This window comes from Urocitellus parryii, chromosome 7 (genome assembly GCF_045843805.1).
Source record: "Urocitellus parryii isolate mUroPar1 chromosome 7, mUroPar1.hap1, whole genome shotgun sequence".
Lineage (NCBI taxonomy): Eukaryota > Metazoa > Chordata > Mammalia > Rodentia > Sciuridae > Urocitellus > Urocitellus parryii.
In genome coordinates, this window is record NC_135537.1 from 141,763,844 (window position 1) to 141,782,583 (window position 18,740).

Genomic DNA, 18,740 nt, shown 5'->3' on the forward strand with positions numbered 1-18,740 from the left:
CTTATGGCAGACTTTGCTTTGTAGTATGTCCCAAAAGAGTCAACTCCAGAAAGGGCATTTGAAAATGTTACCATCTCAACAACCCAAAGAATAAAAATGTCCTTATGCAATACAAAGAATAGATTTTTTTTCAAATAATCTTAAACATTTTTTCTCCTGATTTGTTTTCATGTCAAGTTCTTTATACAAATAAATCAAGATAAATAAAAATTGTACAGTTTATTGTTCTTTTCTATGGGCATGTTACCACTGAACTAAATACCCAGCCCTTTTTATTTATTTATTTTTATTTGGAGACAGGGTCTCATTCAGTTGCTTTTAGGGCCTCACTAAATTGCTGAAGCTGGCCTTGAACTTGGAATCCTCCTGCCTCAGTCTCCTGAGCTTCTGGGATTTACAAGTATGTGCTACTGCACTGGGGGCAAGTGGCAGTATATTACCTTTCTTCACTAGTGTCTTAAACATTAATAATCAAACTGTGTGATGAGTCAGCATAATAAACATAAAACTGGGGATTGAGGTTTATCATTTGACCAGTCATTATTTACATTGCCAATCTATTTAAAACCAGGATGTTTCTCTTAGAACATATGTATTTTTAATTCATTTAAAATATATAAAAACAAACACTACTTACTGGATCAAAGACCAACATCCTGCAAAGGAGATGAACAGCTTCATGTGTAGCCTGACTAGACAGGGTATAGAGTACAGGAAGAGATGGCTGTGAAAGAATAAAAAAAATCAAATATTTAAGTGAGTCTTTATGTATATAGATATGGATTACGGCCAATTTATAACAAGGTAAGAAGTCAGCTCAAAGGATGATGTGTACAGTAAGTGTAAACTCAAAGGGAACAAGATTTCTATTCATTAACCAGTCTTCAAAGGCAACAATTGTCACCGACTTTACAGTAGCATATTTTATACTGTATGATGACTCACTCTAGTGTCAGAGCATAAAAGAGCCTCTGAAAAATGAAACTGATGCTTTAAATATGGTGGCTCCTTAGTCTGGCATATTAAATGCTTTAGCAAGAAGGAAATGCCAAACATGCCAAGGAGTAGGAGAAAAAAGACAAAACTTTGGCCACATGCAAAATGAAGCATGTAAACTATGCAACAGAAGCATGGGAACTATGTCTTATGGCAATATTACCATAAAGGTATTAAAATACTAGTTCTAAAGAAGCTATACAGGATACTCAAGAATTTACAAAATCTAAGAAAGGATGCCACTGCTTCTGCCTGTTCTGTCTGAATCACCTTTAGCACTGACTTCTTAATTGTCTCAGAAGTGGCAGGCACATCCTGGCAATAAGTGAACCCCTTACACTGAAGCAAGGAGATGGCTTCGATGAGAAGTCACAGAGCTAATGAAACTTCTATGTGATTGCTAGGTGTGTCTGGGGACAGAACAGATGAATGGCATCATTGTCCTGTCTCTAAATAAGTAAATTCTTAAAGTAAGAAAGAAAGAATCAAGGAAGGCAACAAAAATTCTAAATTCATGACCTGATTATTACTGGCACGACTGTCAAACTACTTTTTTTTTTTTTTTTTTAAAGAAACTGACTTCTTAGTAGGGTAATTTTTTTTTTCTAATGATATTAGAACTACCTCCTACTTTCTGTAGCTAGTCTGGTAGGCCAAAGTCTATGAAAAATCAGCTCAGATGACAACAAAGTCAAAGCTTTGGTTAAAGAAACTAACCTGTTGGGCTAGGGATGTAGCTCAATGGTAGAGCACTTGCCTCACATGCACGCAGGCCCTAAGTTCAATTCCCAGCACCACAAAACAAAACCAAAAAAATAATTATCTTTGGTGGTATTGAGCTTCACTCTGCTTTGGAAAGTGAAGCAGCTTAGAGCCACAAACTATATTTTATCTGAACCTAATTTATTCCTATTAGTTCTGAATACTTCTTATATTCTCTGTTTCTTCAAGGATTCCTCATAAAACTTAAAACTTCTGGGAAATCATCTCAGGCTAGAGCAGCTTTTCACAGTTTTCTGGAGCTTAATGTATGTGGACCTGGTGGTATCCCCTTCATTTGGCCTGATCTCTTCTGCTTATTATACTTTTTTGAGTCAAATTATTTACAATTTGTTACTACATTAATGTAGTCTATTAATGGGAGAGAAGAACCTCAAGGGGGAAAAGGGGGAAAAAGTAGGAGAGGAAAGAGAAAGACAAAAAACCAGACTCTGGTTTCTATTTGGGAGCATGTGACCTCTAGAACAATACTAATTCCAGGCAAACTGGAAACAACTTTTACTCCCAAACTCTTGTGTATCTGTGGTGATCTTGTCTTGTATTTTCTGGGTAGTTAATAGATAAAAATTCAGAATATCACAAAAAGCAAAAAGTCACTACCATCTGATCATCTGAAGGTTAGAAAGAGCAACATTAACAGCAATATAAGCAGGTTTCACATTGGTCAAGCTCTCCACAACACCAGAAACGGAATACTGGAAGGTCTCCTTGTATCTCAACCACAGCCTCAGAATCCTGCTATGACAACTACTAATATCAAGTATTTTACATATCTGCTTCCTTCCAACAAAAGTCACATAGGAAAAATCCAACAACAATGAGAAAATTCGGTGTAGTGGCACACATTTGTAATACTAGTGATTCAGGAGGCTGAGGCAGAAAGACCAGGTTAGAAGCCAACCTCAGCAAATTAGTGAGGCCCTAAGCAATTCAGCAAGACCCTGCCTCAAAATAACAAATAAAAAAGGGCTGAGGATATGGCTCAGTGGTTAAGCACTCCTGGGTTCAATCCACATTTAAAAAAAAAAAAAGTTGGCAGGAGGTAATGATTCTCTATACAGAAGTTTTCTTTAGGATTAAAGAGTAGATAAGATTAGATGGGTGTTCTAGTCCTGTCTTGTCACTAACTAAATAAATCTCAGTATCTTTAAGTATAAAGTGAGATGGCTGGACTAGATAAACTCTGAAGTTTACTTTCTTTCTAAAATTGTTTCAAACTTGCTGAGGATGTATATCAGTGGTAGAAAACTTGCCTAGCATGTCCAAGGCCCTGGGTTCAATCCCTTGCAATGCTGAGGCGGGGAAGTCTAAAATTGTATCAGACTTAATGGGATTACTACAGGTAGAAAGCATTATATGCACAGAACATTCAAGTGTTTGTAAACCAACTTACTATTCCTTGGTACATTTATTTTATGTATGTATGTATGTATGTATTTATGTGGTGTTGAGGATCAAACTCAGTGCCTCACATGTGTGAGGCAGGTGCTCTACCACTGAGCTATACTCCTAGCCCTCCTGGCACATTTACATGTTTGCAGATGGAGAAGCATTTATCATTTAAAACATGTATGTCCCTAATTATTTATACTCGTCAAAATAAGGGAGGGAAGTGATGAAGAATTTTTAACTTACAACTTAATTTGTTTTCTTCATGAATTTTTTATTATGTAAAATAATGTAATTTGATATTCTTGAAAGATTTTGTTTTGACTGTGAAGAGCTGTCCTTTTTTGCACTGGCTTGTGCAGGTTGGCAGCCAAATTCCAGATAATTCTTAAAGACAGCGAGAGCAAAATTTCCCACCGTAAGTAATCCTTTCATTTCCACTCTCCTGTGTCATCATTAGACCTGGGTAAGTTATTAGAGCCTTGGATTTCTCATCTATTAAACTGTACCAATACAAGTATCCTTATCTACCAACAACACTGCTCATCATTTAACATCCACTAAATACCAGGCCCTGGTTTGGTGTGGGAGCAACAGAGATGAATAAGATCTCTCTGGTAAGCAGGGAAGACAGAAAAATAGGTAGTTCTAGACACTACTAATGGGGAATAGAGAATGAATTAGAAGGCAAAATTTATGAGACTTGAGGAAGACTGGATATAGGACAGAGTGGATGTTAAGGCTACCTAAAATGTCAATGGCAATACAATCTTTCTTATAGAAGTGTACCCCAACAAATACATTAAAAATAAGACTAAGTGTTATTTCAGCCTAGGACAGCTATGTTGCAATGGCAATTCTTCTTCAGAAAAATAACTATGAATAATTTAGTTTCCAGCACTGACTCTACAGGAAAGATGAGTACAAGAGGTGCTGTACTTCTAATTCTATTTTCTTCCCTCCAATTCACCGTCCATTATGGTCAAAACCAGTTAGGTCCAGCAATAGATTAAGTTTGTATTTCTCTTAAGTATAAAAAAATCACTTTGAATAAGAGAAATAAATTGAATGCTTAGAAATAAGACCTAAATAACTAATTTCAAAATAAGTTTTTGCCAATTCTCCCAACATTCACACATATAAATTCCCCCCCTTTAAAAAATACCAGTCCATTTTCTGTTTGTTCTGTTAAGTTTATAAGTCACTCAGTAATGAAGGAATATGTGGGTGCCAGTGCTGAGTCATGAGGACAGGAAGGGTCATGAAGAGTGCTCTATTAATGACTATGATTAATTGTTGGTGAAATGAAGCAAGAATGAGTTTTTAGACTACGGTGAGAGGCCCTAAATGTTATGACACAGTCATCATAAGTTAAATGCAGAGTGCTGGTCGCTGTAGTGAAATCAGTCAGGCTGTGCAAGTGTCCTAAGCAGATGTTCCTATTAGTTTTTATCTAACTACACAAAAGTTTTAGACTTTAGCTGGCAGCATATAAGTTGTGGTGATCGGTCAGTAGCATTTCTTGAGTACACACAATTCATGGTGTACCTCAGAAAGTACTCTAGGAGGATACAAAAGAATACTCACCTAGAAAATAAGTTTGAATCAATTGAACTCTCTCTCTAACATACTGTGAGTCTATTAAATGTAAAATATGATACCTGTCAGGAGACAGGACTATTTTCACTAAGCTAAGCTTCTCTTCCTCTAACATTTGAGTTGTAAAAAAGAGACAATAAATTAAAAATACCATACAGTGTTTCTGTCTGCCAAGAATTTCCTGACCTTTGGTGACCCATCCCCATTTTACCCTCAAACTAAGTGGTTTGGCTGGCCTTGATTTCAATCTCCCAATTCTAAGGATGGGCACCTGAGTTAGACCTGGCCAATCAAATTTCATTATTTCCCAAGCACCAAGATTGGCTCCAGGATGGGAATGTGGTCTAAAACTCACTAGGGCCAGATAATGGAATGGCTAGTCTAACACAGACCCTCAAACCTCCTTTCCCTTATCTGACTCATTATTTAGAAAAGCTAAATACTCATATTTGCAACTATGAGGCCACTGATGACATAGTCTAGATGCCGACATGTGAGCAGAAGCATGCTAGGCAGGCTTCTGAGAAAGGAACAGAAGTGGTCATTGCCTTCCTTTTCCTTCATTTTCTTGTTTTGAGTATGAAGTCAACATTCTAAAGATGGAAGAGCAGAAAATAAGAAAAAAACAGACCTTGAGTTGCTACATCAGCTTCAAAATATGAGGGAAAGATGATTAATTTATTTAAATCACTATAAGCAATACTTTCTATTATCTCTAATCAAACACATTCCTAATTGGATCAGAAACCTTCTAAATATTTCTTCTGGAGCTATTTGGAAAGCTCTTTCCAGAAGGATTGCTATGGTAGTAAAATACAGGCCTGGACTGCTGGTTCCATATTTGCAAAAGATGTCTGAAAATGATGTCAAAACACGGGAAAACAGCAGAAAAGGAGAGTCAGATTCCTGACACAGAATTTTATCTGACAACCCAAATTCTAAGTCAGTTGATTTTTTCAGTTTAATGAGGCTGTAAGTCCACTTTTTTGCTTAAGTCAATTTGAACTGGAGAGAGTCCTGACTAATACAAAACACAGAAGTATGTGTATTAACTAGCCAACACAAGTAAATTAATTTGAGGCAGTAATCTGTGACTTTAGGACAACTAGGCACAGTAATGCATGCCTGTAATCCCAATGACTCAGGAGCTTGAGGCAGGAGGATCAAGAGTTTGAGGCTAGCCTGGGCAATTTAACCCTATCTCAAAATAAAAAATAAAATAGGTTGGGAATGTAGCTCAGTGGTAGGGAGCTTTTGGGTTTAATCTCTAGTCCAAAAGAAAGAAAGAAAAAGTATTCAACTAAGTTCTCCTTGTGTTTGTGTGTATATATAGACATAGACATATAAAGATCAATATCTAGGTATACACACACACACACACCCCACACACATACTGTATTTTTAAAAAAAGTCCCAACAAATAGTAGCATATATTTATTTGTACAAATATGTCTAAATAAGATGAACAGAAAAAAAATGTGCCTGGAGGGGCTGGAGTTGTGGCTCAGTGGCAGAGCACTTGCCTGGCACGTGTGAGGCACTGGGTTCAATCTCCAGCACCACATAAAATAAAAAGATATTGTGTTCATTTATAACTAAAACTATATTTTTAAAAAAGAAAGAAATTTGATTTTTAAAAAACAAATGAACCTGGAAAGATATTCTCAAACTAATCCAGAGAAGACTGGGATTAAGGGTGGTACTTGAGGATGACTTTAACTCTCTACAATTTTTATTTTATAGGTACTTACATCTTACTTGCTCATATGTATAAAATATATGAATACATAATACACACACACACACACACACACACACACACACAAATAGAAGTTTAAAATTATGCTGTGAAGGTGTTGGTTGGTGCCAGGTAATATATACTAACTTAGAAACAGGTTTTTAAACTAGAAAAACCTGTTTTTGAGATCTGGTTTATAATGTTAAGCATGTTATTATTTAACTTCTGTAATGCCTCATCTTCCATGGGTAAAAAGGAATATATAAGAAGTACTTAGGACATTTCTTAGTACATAGCAAACTTCTAATTACTGTTAAAAATTATTACTAACAAAAATGGTTATTTGCATCTAACTTGCAGCTATTTAAATGATAACTACTTATAAGATGCTTATTTTTTCCTTTTCATAGTTCAACCTAAAAAAACTTAAATTGAATTTTTACAAGTATTCCTCACAAGTTAAAATACAGTTAATCTAATATTCTAATATTAAGTAATTTTGAATAAATACAGTAAGACAGAGCTTGCCCCATGAAGACTTCAATTAACTTAAGCAGCTTCACTGAGTTTTTGAAAAGTTAGATATTCTCTCTGTGTACATGCATTTTCATTTTTTGTAAGTAGTAATGTGTTATCTATCTCATTCTGCTTTGGTTATAAGCTTAAAAGGAATTCACTTAAAAATTTTCAGTAAGTTTTTGTAAAGAGTCCTTCTGATGTTAAGACCTAAAAAGAACCTTATCAAATGCCTTTTCTGCACTGAGATAATCTTGAATTTTCTCATTTGTGATATTAAAATATTTAGATTTTCGGTAGATTAGCAATTCTTGCATTTCTGGGATAAACTCCACATGGTCATAATATGTAATTTTTTTTAAAAACAGACTTTTCCTACTATTTTGGTGACAGTTTTAATGGTAAAGAAAGGTCATCTAAAGATAAAATTTTAAAGCCTATACAAAATATATCTGCCTTTGATCCTTTGAGCAGAAATGGTCTCTTAATTTTCACCCTCTTAGTTTCTCTTTAAAGTCAAAATGTTCTGACATCAAGATTAGCCAGGGCAACCACTAACCTTTAATGTGATGATCCCTTGAGGCAGCCAGGAAACTCAGAAATAAATAAAATGTTAAATCCCAAAAGGCGTTACTGTTAAGAGGCCAATTCATGTAAAAATGTATGTGAAAAGACTGGAGTGGTAGCTCAAAGGTAGAATGCTTGCTTAGCCTGTAATCCCCAGTACCCAGTACTAAGCACACCCCTCCCCCCAAAAAAGTGTAAGAAAGTATTCTGTTACACCTCTCAACCTATTCAACTAAAGAAAAATGGGACTTTTTCATTTCTTACCTTATGTTTAGAAAATATGACATTCACTATGTTTATTTAATTGAAAGCTCTAGATTTTTACAAATGTCAGATTTTACAATTTCTAAGAAAAAAAGAATCACTTGCTAGCACTGTGCAAAGGAATTCACAGTGTTTTAGTGCAGTAAACTTTTTTTTTTTTTTTTTTTTTGGTGGTGGTGGAAATTGAACCCAGGGGTGCTTTACCTACTGCCAAGCCACATCCTCAGCCGCTTTATTTTTTATTTTGAGACAGTCTTGCTAAGTGGGTTGGGGCCTCACTAAGTTGCTGAGGCTGGCTTTGAACTTGTGATCCTCCTGTCTCAGCCTCCCGAGTCACTGGGATTATAAACGTGTTATTACACACAAACCTTTATTTTTAAAAAAAATTTTTTTAGTTGTAGATGTACACACACCTTTATTTTATTTACTTATTTTTATGTGGTGCTAAGGATGGAACCCAGTGCCTCTCACTTGCCAGGCCACCACTCTACCACTGAGCTACAACCCCAGTTCCTCCCCACCCCCTGACTTTTGAGCTATTCTAGACACAGTTTAGAAACTTTTCAGAAAGTCTTGCCGTCTTGGCTGCTGTTTAGCAACTCTTTGACACAGAGGATTAATTAACTAGCAACCTTTAGTAATAGCTGAAACTCCTCTAGAAATGGAGGGTGGCACCAGGGTGCCTGATTTTCACCACATTTCATTACTGTCTACCTTTAGCTAGGTAAGATTTACTGACCTGATGAGATCTGTAAAAGAGGAAAATTATTCTGCTACTTCCAAGGATACATTTTCCACAAGATACTGACAAATTACTATTTCTGATGCTGGTCAATAAATAAATGGAACACAATGGACTTTATTAGTTCCTTCTAGATTATAGAACCTTCCTCTAGGTTAAGAATAACTGCACTCTTCTAAGGGTGTTGGGATTTTAAGTTATTTTATTGTTCTAAGCTAAATATCACAGAAAGATGTATCCATTAGGTGGCTTTTTAAACTACAAGCATATATCTCTCTTTATTAGCTTGAGATTGTCTTGGAAAACACATATAATCTCACTTTCCTTTATGCCTATGAAAACACAAGCTCTGGAGTCACACTGGAATTAAAAAGGGAACTGCAGGAGAAGACGAAGCCTTAGCCAAATGGTTGGCTGGCCATTTGAAAGGAGTGTCAAACTGTCATTTGGTATCATCAATCAGATTATCTAAAAGCCCAGGAAAGTTAGTTGCCAGCTCATCCTGTTCAAGCCTTATCTGTTCTGTTTCAGTTTGCAGTTCCTAAGTAAAGTATTCTCCTTATTCACTCTTCACATCATTAAGTTGTTTTGTCCAAAGGGAATTAAGAAAGTGCTTCTAAAAAATGCTGCTAAATCAAGAGGGCAGAGATAAAAACCATCTTGTCTTTCTAAGCAGTGATTTTGATGGTTCCAAGTAATATAGTACAAATCTGGCAATCTCTCTTTATGCTTCTTTTCTAACAATACCCACATCTGATTTTGTGTTAGTGGCAAGAATGCAAAGCAACAACTTCACCTTCCTGGCTGAAATAAGAGACACCAGGAAAAATAAGAGACACCAGGAATTCTGGCTCAGAATTTGGAAAGAACATGTTGATATACATGTACTGAGGACAAAGCTCCATCGCCAGTAATTTTTCCCTTATGTATCAATAAACCAGAAGATACAAAGCTAGAGGTCGTTTATTGGCAAAAGTGCTACAAAAATATGCATTTCCCCCCTAGGTAATTGGGAATGACCATATTTTATTCAGTTTAGTAAGTTTTCAACTTTTTTAAAATTTAGGTTATGATATAAAAAAATAAAACCTACAAGTAATACCTTTGTTTAAAAGTTCTTAATACATTATCTTTTAGAAGAGAAATTCTGCCCAGTTACCAGATAAAGATCTCTTTTCCCCCCTTTTACCTGTTTATGAGGACCCCTGAGTATGTGTGCCTTAGCGCCTTCACAAGCCGTCCTCATTGCTTCCAGTGATGGTGTGCCCAAGAGATCTGTGATCAAATCCAACTACAAGAAAACATAAAATACAAATGGACAATAAGATCACAGAAACAATCTTTCATTACTCTTAAATAACAGCCTTAGAAACAAGGACCAAATTTATGGAAAAAACTTAAAGCAGGTTCTAGACTAACTAACCTTGCAAGAGTCTCCACTTTCACTTATGGCCTATTCAACAAAAACATACAAAAACCCCAGAAAGATATTTATTGGGAATTCATGATAAAAATATATATCTATATATAATATGTTTGGCAAGAATTGCATTCTAAGACTACAGCCCAGGCTGGACTTGAACTTGTGATCCTCCTGCCTCAGACTTCTGAGTCACTGGGATGACAGGTGTGCGCCACCATGGCTGGCCTATTGTGCTGTTATAGCATCTACAATCTTTGTGGAGTTGAACTTTTCTTCTGTTGGTGGTTAATAACTGTCCTTTCAAACAGTTAATGAATGGATTCTGATGCTTCAGACACATTTAAGCTCATAGAGGAGCTAATCCAGAAACCAGTTGTATGGTTTAATAATTACTCAAAACATTCTGACCTGAAATGAAAGATAAACTCTGTTTGGGCCAGTACATACCCTTTACATTCTAGTCATGCAAAAAATCTCTTACATTGGCAGGAAACAGTGGTACTTGGAAAACTATGAAACTGCATAAAGTCACACTTAGCTAGCTGAGCACAATAAAAGAAAGCAATAAAATGGTCTTCTCACATACAAACCTTGTAAGTAGCAGACCACTAATTTCCTGTAGTGTTACAATTGTTATTGTAACAATTGTAGGGTTACAATTGTTATAAGAATTATTTACATATCAATTTTATAATCTAATTAACAATAATAGGGGCTGGGATCGTAACTCAGTGGTAGAGCACTTGCCTAGCATGTGTGAGGCACTGTGTTCAATCCTCAGTACCACATAAAAATAAATAAAATAAAGGTATTGTGTTCATCTATAACTTAAAAAACAAACAAACAAACAAAAAACAAAACCAATAACATTTCATTCAGATTCTTTAGGATGGGAAATTCTTACCTAGAAAACAGTTTTCTGCACATATCTAAACCAAGGGGTAGCCATCATTATCACTGCCAGGATAAAGGATATACTTGAGAAGCTTGCTTTCCATAAAAATTAGATCTCTATACAAAATTTTCTGGGAAAGTGTAAAAGCAATATTGTGGGGTCTCTAGAAACTACTCTAAAGGCAAAAGGAAATAACTGGCTTATGGAAACATTCAGGAAGTTGTCTAAAATTGATCAGATTCAAGGGAAACACAATCTGCTCTTCAGCATTTAGGGTAGTTATTTTTCAAAGATACAGAGAAAATGCAACAGAAAAAAATAAGCACTTCTGTGTTCAAGTTAGACTCTATTTTACATATCAATTTTTTACCCTAGAACACACTGACAATAGATGAGTTCTCCTCCAGTGCTTAAGACCTATGAATTCTCTAGAAAATGAAATATATCCCATATTCCAGTTGCTTCACTTTTCTTTCTAAGCTCTTTTTAGCATCAATCCAAGATTCTTGTTCAATAGTTAGGATTTAAATTTTATTATTATTGTTTTCATTTAAGCTTCTGTATGTAAGGTACTGTCACACATTCATTTTATGATAGTTTGTTATGTTCAGATAAAACAGTCTTATAGGTAAGTCTGTTAAACTCTATTTTCTAAAGAAATTCAATAGTAGATATTGTCAATAGTAGTAAAAAATAATTATGTATTATATGCATCTGATAATTTTTAAATTACTAGGATCAATCAAATCTCAATACTTCCTTGCTCAAAATACTTCACTGGCAGGTTCTTTCTCATTCCCTCTGATGTCATTTCCTATCTTTGATCCTATAATCCCTCTAACATGCCATACTTGTTCCTGCCTCAGGGGCTTTATTATGATGGCTGTAATATCCTCCTTCCTTCTTTCAGGAACACCTTCCCCAGCACCTTACTCTCACATTTCATGTGAGGGAAATGTTATCTTTTGAAGAATTCTTTTTTTTTTTTTTTTTTTTTTAAAGAGAGAGTGAGAGAGAGAGTGGGACAGAGAGAGAGAGAGAGAGAATTTTAACATTTATTTTTTCTTAGTTCTCGGGGGACACAACATCTTTGTTGGTATGTGGTGCTGAGGATCGAACCCGGGCCGCACACATGCCAGGCGAGCGCGCTACCGCTGAGCCACATCCCCAGCCCCTTGAAGAATTCTTTATTGCTGCCCTACTCACCCATCATTTTCTATTTTTAACCTGGTGTGATTTTTTTTCATCACAGACTTTATCATTACTTGGGGTTAATTTATTGGTATACTTATTTTATGTCTTACGTGACAGTTTCACAAAGGCAAAATAACTTCTGTCTGTTTTACTGCTACATCCCTAGCATCCTGGCACACCACCACCATCATAACTGCTAACATTTACTGAGTGCTTACTATGTGCCAAGCCTTATTTTTAGCTTTACTAGTTTATTTAACATTCAGCTTTAGAGATTCTCCCCTCAACAACAACAACAACAACAACAAACAAAACACCTCCTCCTTTTTTTAATTAAAAAGAAGGTCAGTGAGGTTAAGTAACTTGCCCAAAATATAACTGATACTAAGTGGCAAAAGCTATTTTTGAACCCATCCATCAAATTCCATGATTTGGGCTCACTGCTTGTTTGCTTCATGCAAACAATACTGTTAAAATTTATTAATAAAAAATACTAAACTAAAAAATAAAAAAATATATATATAAAAAAAAGGAGGCTGGGGATGGGGCTCAAATGGTATCGCGCTTGCCTGGCATGCGGGCGGCCTGGGTTCAATCCTCAGCACCACATATAAACAAAGATGTTGTGTCTGCTGAAAACTAAAAAATAAATAAATAAATAAATAAATATATATATATAAATAAAGCTTAGGTTATATCCTAAGAAAAGACATGCATTAATGAATTAGTATAAAGGACAACTGAGGCAACACAAATGATTTCTGTTTTAGTTTTTTTCCCCCAGTGGTGCTGGGGAATGAAACCAGACCTCAAGTGTGTTCTACCATTGAACCACACTCCTAGCCATGAATGATTTTTTTTTTTTTAATGTGCTGTAACAAACTCAAGGTCTCTTTATTTATTTTTTTATTTTATTTTTTTTGAGAGAGAATTTTTTTAATATTTATTTTTTAGTTATTGGCAGACACAACATCTTTGTTTGTATGTGGTGCTGAGGATCGAACCCGGGCCGCATGCATGCCAGGCGAGTGCGCTACCACTTGAGCCACATCCCCAGCCCATGAATGATTTCTTAAAGTTACATTTTATAATAATGATTAGAAAATTTCTCAATGTTCAAATTTAAAGAAATCAGTAAAAATTTATATTTAAGCACAGAGTATAAGTACATAAAGTCACCAAATACATCTTCAAGTCACAGCCATTTAGTTAGAAAGAAGAGAAACTCTCTAACAATTGAAGATTATACCTGTGCACATTATAGCAGCAGAGTCTGCAGCTATAAGCATCAGTGCATGTAATAAAGTCAACACTTACTCTAATAGGCTCCTAAGTTACAAAATGAATCTCTCTGTAATCTTAGAGTTTGTAACTTTCTGAATTTTAAGTGAACCTGAATCTGCTAAAAGCAAATTAGACAGTACAATGGATAAGCCCAAGACATGTGCAAGATGGCTTTTCCCCTCAACTCTGTAATAGAATTCAAAGCTACTAAAGCCCTAAAGTGAAACCACACCTGCTGAATGGGACTCTGTGCCTGAAACAATATTCTTCGTCCTAGTAGTTCTGCAAAGATACATCCAACAGACCAGATGTCAATAGCATTGCTGTAATGACGGCTGCCCATTAGGATTTCCGGAGCCCGATAATACTGAGTAACAACTTCCTGAGTCATATGACGGGATTCATCTAATTCTTCCACTCTGGCCAATCCAAAATCACAAATCTAAATAGAAAAGACAATCGAAACATTATCAGCAGACAAATGAACATGGAACAACAAAAAACAAAACAAAGAACCTTGACATACTCCTGAACTTTAAAAAAATTTTAATGATATAAGTAGAGTGCATTTGTGTCAAAATACAATCTGATTTTATTCAGATGAGAGGGAATAAAAGTTTCAAATTTCAATGTTTCTATATAAAATGATGCATCTTAAAAATATTCTCATCTTCAATTAGTTTTCAACTGATAATTAAGTAAAACAAAACAATAAAACACAGTTAAAATCATATTTCTAGTTTTAATGTAGAAACAAAACTATTTTCAAGACAGGCTTATAGAGGAAGGTATGATAAAGAGGTATATCTTAAAGACTTCCTGAGTTGACTGTTTGCCATTTTTATTTTATATGTACAATGTACAGTAAAATTTCTTTAAAGTTATGTATTTCAAACTGAGTCCTCTTGAATCCAATTCTGATGAAGTACTTTAGGAGTTCTATTAAACACTTTATTCAAATTTCACACCTATCCATTTAGAATACTAAAATTCATACTCAAACATGTGTATGTCAAAATGTAATATACTGTAGAATACTAGTGCTACTAGGTTCATTTCTTCATACCATGAATAGTTAAATGTTACGTTTCAGATAGTATATTAGAATCTGGAGACTCAGTTAATAAGAAAGACTGCCTGGGTATATAGCTCAGTATTAGAGTATATTGCAAGACCCTGGGCTCAATCCCCAGTAATAATAATAATAAAAAAAGGAAAAAAAATGATAAGCTCACAGACTGGTTAGTTTCTATACAGTACAAATAAATTTTCTTCTTTCTATTTAATTGAAAAGTAGCCTGAGGTTGCAAACTACCTGTTAATAAATTACAACAAAGCCATAGTTGCAACTACTACTATCTCCAAATATTGAGATTTTCTTGATATTGGGAAAATATTGATGATGAGGTCAGATAGTAAAGACCATGTAAGTTATGTTATCTCTGATTAACTTTACAAGAAACTATTAGAAGTGGTAAAATAATGTTTTAAATCTGTTTTCTAAGTTGAGGTACCAGAACTTGAGAAAGGGTTCTGAAATATTTTTAAAAGTCTGAAAACTACTCCTTTAAATGAAACAAAATTTACTCCTAATTTTTGGCAATCTCTCTTTCTGACTTAAATCAACATTGTCTATTCACACTAAATGAATGCATGTGTGCAAGTGGGGATGAGTCAGTATGAAGCCAACATTTAAAAACCTAATAATGAAGAAAATTTTTCCGGACAACACAGAAAAATCATAACAAAAAGACCAAATTTATCACATCTTTCCAAAGGTTAGTGTTCAAATAACATAATATTTAAAAGAATGTTACTAGGCCATGATTTTTTAGGACATCTTTTAAAGCACAGCAAAACAAAAAGAAAGAACTCAAAATTTTTTCTTGCATTTACATTTCAGGAGAAAACCCAACCAAACACCTATTGAACAATGTATTTTGTCATAAAACAAATCCCTTTAAAAACATCAGCCTGATCCTGAGTTTACTTTTTGTTGTTGTTGTTAGCAAATGCAAGACAATCTGAGCCCAAAGTAATAAATTTACAGTAAAAAGATACTGAGGATTTCCAGCAAAATTATCCAACTTTGCTTAATAGGAAACAAAATATATTCAAAATATGAATAGAAGCCATGCATGGTGGTACAACCCTTTAATCCCAGAGACTCAGGAAGCTGAGACAGAAGGGTTCCAAGTTCAAGGCCAAGCTGGGCAATATGATAAGACTTTATTTCACGATAAAATAAAAAGGGATCTGGATGTAGCTCAGTGGTAGAGCAATCTTGCATTCAATCCCCAACACCATGTCCCCACCCCCTGCAAAAGATGGAGACTAATTTAAAGAAAATGTTTTGTTATAATTATCTTCAAATAATATACAAATTAATTTGTATATTTGATAGAACAGAAGTAGTGTCTATAGCTTTATACTTTACTCTGGCTTTTCAAAAGCAAGCCTAGATCTAGGATGAGTCAAAGGAGCAGAACAAAATTTCAATTTGTTCTAATCTGTGTTGTGTATCCATAAATGACATTTTCCTTTAGTTACCCATTTATGTAGCCAGAGGTTACAATACCATAATAGATGATTTGGAAAATCAAGCAGTTAATAGCATCAGGCATGACAGATTCTATACAAAACCCTCTGTAAAGGTTTCAAACCAAACACCCAAATAAGAAGAAACAAGCTTAAGTTGTCATATGATTGACTGGTATGAACAGGACAAAGAATTCCTAACTATAAAGTTTTTAATGTGTGTTTTTCTTTTAATTAGAAAAGGATGAAATGTAACTACTGTCATTTTTGAGGAAAATATGAAAAACTGGTTTTTAACTCCTAAAGTCACAATTCTTCAAGGCCATAGTGAATTTTCATTCATATGCACTACAACCAACTGGCTTTTAAAGAGAACTGGCTCACAGTTCAGAGAAATCACTTAAATTAAAAAAAGTTATTTCTACATTTAAAATTGTTAATGCTTGGATTAACTGTCAACAACCTAGGTAATAACAATAGTTTTGATTACTTTTAAAAGATAGTTCTTTCAAATGAAATGAAATGGTAAAAATAATCACTGTAGACTAAAGTACCATATAATACTGTAACAACTCAAGAAATAAATGGAATTTTTATTTGCTTTCACACGGCCCTCTAAAAAGGCTCTTATCTCTAATTTCTATGATGAGGAAAAATATGGTAGACCTTTCATTATTCAGGAGGTCTGCCAATATATATTTGTATTAGAGGTAGGGAAAGGCACATATGTGGATTTTGCTATTTATGAGTCTCTATAACAAGAGACAATGGGAAGTGGGACTAGAGGGAGAAGTAAAATTGATGCTTTCTGGAGTGCTAAATATATTCAACCCTGTAATCCATTTCTCTTCAGGGGAGTTACTGAGGATTGGCTATGATATATGGAGGAAATACACTTGATAGGCGCACATAACTTTTTGTGGTCTAGCATTTTCACTTTCAAACATATTTCTACTTCCTACTTTGCTACCTCAGTCAAATAGCATACAGAAATGTTTTATGCAAAAATGTTGACAGTCTTCCTAAAAGGCTCTATTTCATTTTTATTTAATAAAAGCTAGAATAGTCTAATATTTTTTTCTGATATATACTTTCTTTAACAATGGAACAATCTCAAAAGACATCAACTTCTCTATTATTCATTATAATTCTAATTTTAAAACTGAAAAAAGATACCTTAAGAACACAGTTGCTGTTCACAAGAAGATTCCCTGGCTTAATGTCTCGATGTAAAATGCCAGCTGAATGGAGATATTTTAAACCTGAAATAATGAACAGATTTAATTGCAGATGTTTAATTTCTTTTAGTCAATTAATGATGCTGGACAAACCTTAGAAGGTTACAGGGTAGAGGATTTAGAATTGTTCCCTAAGTAACTGCATAATGCATATTATTAAATGTTTGACTTAGTCCCCTCTCAAAAAATCAATTTTGCTACAGTAAAATCATGCAAGGTGTGCATATTCCAAGAGATAATGTCTATAATTTAAACTAGTACATAGATTTAAATATAGATAAGCTTCTCAGACTCCCAAATTAAGACTGACCATACCAATAGCCTTCAATTGCTTATCAGTGTGACCAGTGAAGTTCTGGTACTGATAATCTTAACCTATGATTCTGAACCTACTTCAACAAAATAATTTCCTTTAAGCAACAGGGAGCCTTTCCCAGGGCAGATTTTTCATTGATATGACAAAACTGAGGAGCTTGTCCACATGTGTCAGTAGTATTTTCTACCACTGAGAATCAAGAGGATAGGTCATTACTTTTAAAATAATTTTGACATCTTAAAAGATTGGGGCTTTAGCACTGCTAAAAGACACAGCCTCAGGTTGAGACTTCTTTTTTTAAAAATAAAATGTAGCAAATCACACTTTCCCACATGTATAAAAAGAGACAATAATCTTCTCCATTTCCCCCACCACAGAATATCAAATCTATAGGAGGTGAACTTTCTAGTTTTAATATTTCTTATGCATTTTAATTCTTTTTGGTAGATGCTTTTCAATCTCTTTAAAGAATCACTTAATTCTATGAAAAAATTATTTTACTGGATAAGAAAGCTATTTTAGCTTTTAATAATTTTTCACTTATAACTGCAAATTTTGAAGGATACAACTGATGGCAGAAGTGGCATCCATTATGTTGGCCTACATTGTTTCTTAGTTAACTCCATGCTTTTTTTTTTTTTTTTTTTAAGTACCAGGGATTGAACCCAAGGGCTTTAACTACTGAGCCACATCCCCAGCCGTTTCATATATTTGGACTCTGAGTCTCACTAAGTTGCTAGGGCCTTGCTAAGTTGCTGAGGCTGGCTTTGAACTCATGATCCTCCTGCCTCAGCTTCCCAAGCCACAAGGATTACAGGCATATGCCACTGTGCCCAGCTAGGTCCATGCTCTTAATGAGCCATTCTAGAGTTATTTAGCTGTTTTTTTCTACTGGTCTCCTCTTTCTGCTTTGGTTTTAAGGTCAATTTATTTCTCTAGAGTTGGACTTAGTATACCAACCAATACTCTGACAAGTACACCTATTATTGGCTTGCAGAATGCATTTCATCCATAGGAAGTACAGTCATTTTTAAATTTAGTCATCTGATACCATGTACTCTTACTATGTAGAGAATTAAAGGCTGCTTAAATGCATGTGGGACAACCACTCTGCTTATTTGTCTTCCTAGATTAATCCAACTCAACTGCCCAGTGAAATTCACTACTCTACCATCATGAATATAAGAACTATTTGTCATTATATAACATCAAATATGAAAATGATGAAATACAACTTGGTCCAAAAGAAAGAGCAGTTAGG

General features: G+C 34.7%; 1 protein-coding gene across 1 annotated transcript in view; it reads right to left on the bottom strand.

Annotated features, from left to right (window-relative positions):
* Positions 1 to 18,740, bottom strand: part of Nlk (nemo like kinase) — a 145,021-nt gene that overhangs the window by 9,612 nt on the left and 116,669 nt on the right. Inside the window, exons 5-8 of the mRNA XM_026388925.2 lie at positions 17,102 to 17,187; positions 13,620 to 13,829; positions 9,781 to 9,882; positions 638 to 724 (exon numbers count right to left, since the gene is read on the bottom strand). Of these exons, the coding sequence (XP_026244710.1) occupies positions 638 to 724; positions 9,781 to 9,882; positions 13,620 to 13,829; positions 17,102 to 17,187 (485 nt within the window). The remainder of the gene's footprint in view (positions 1 to 637; positions 725 to 9,780; positions 9,883 to 13,619; positions 13,830 to 17,101; positions 17,188 to 18,740) is intronic.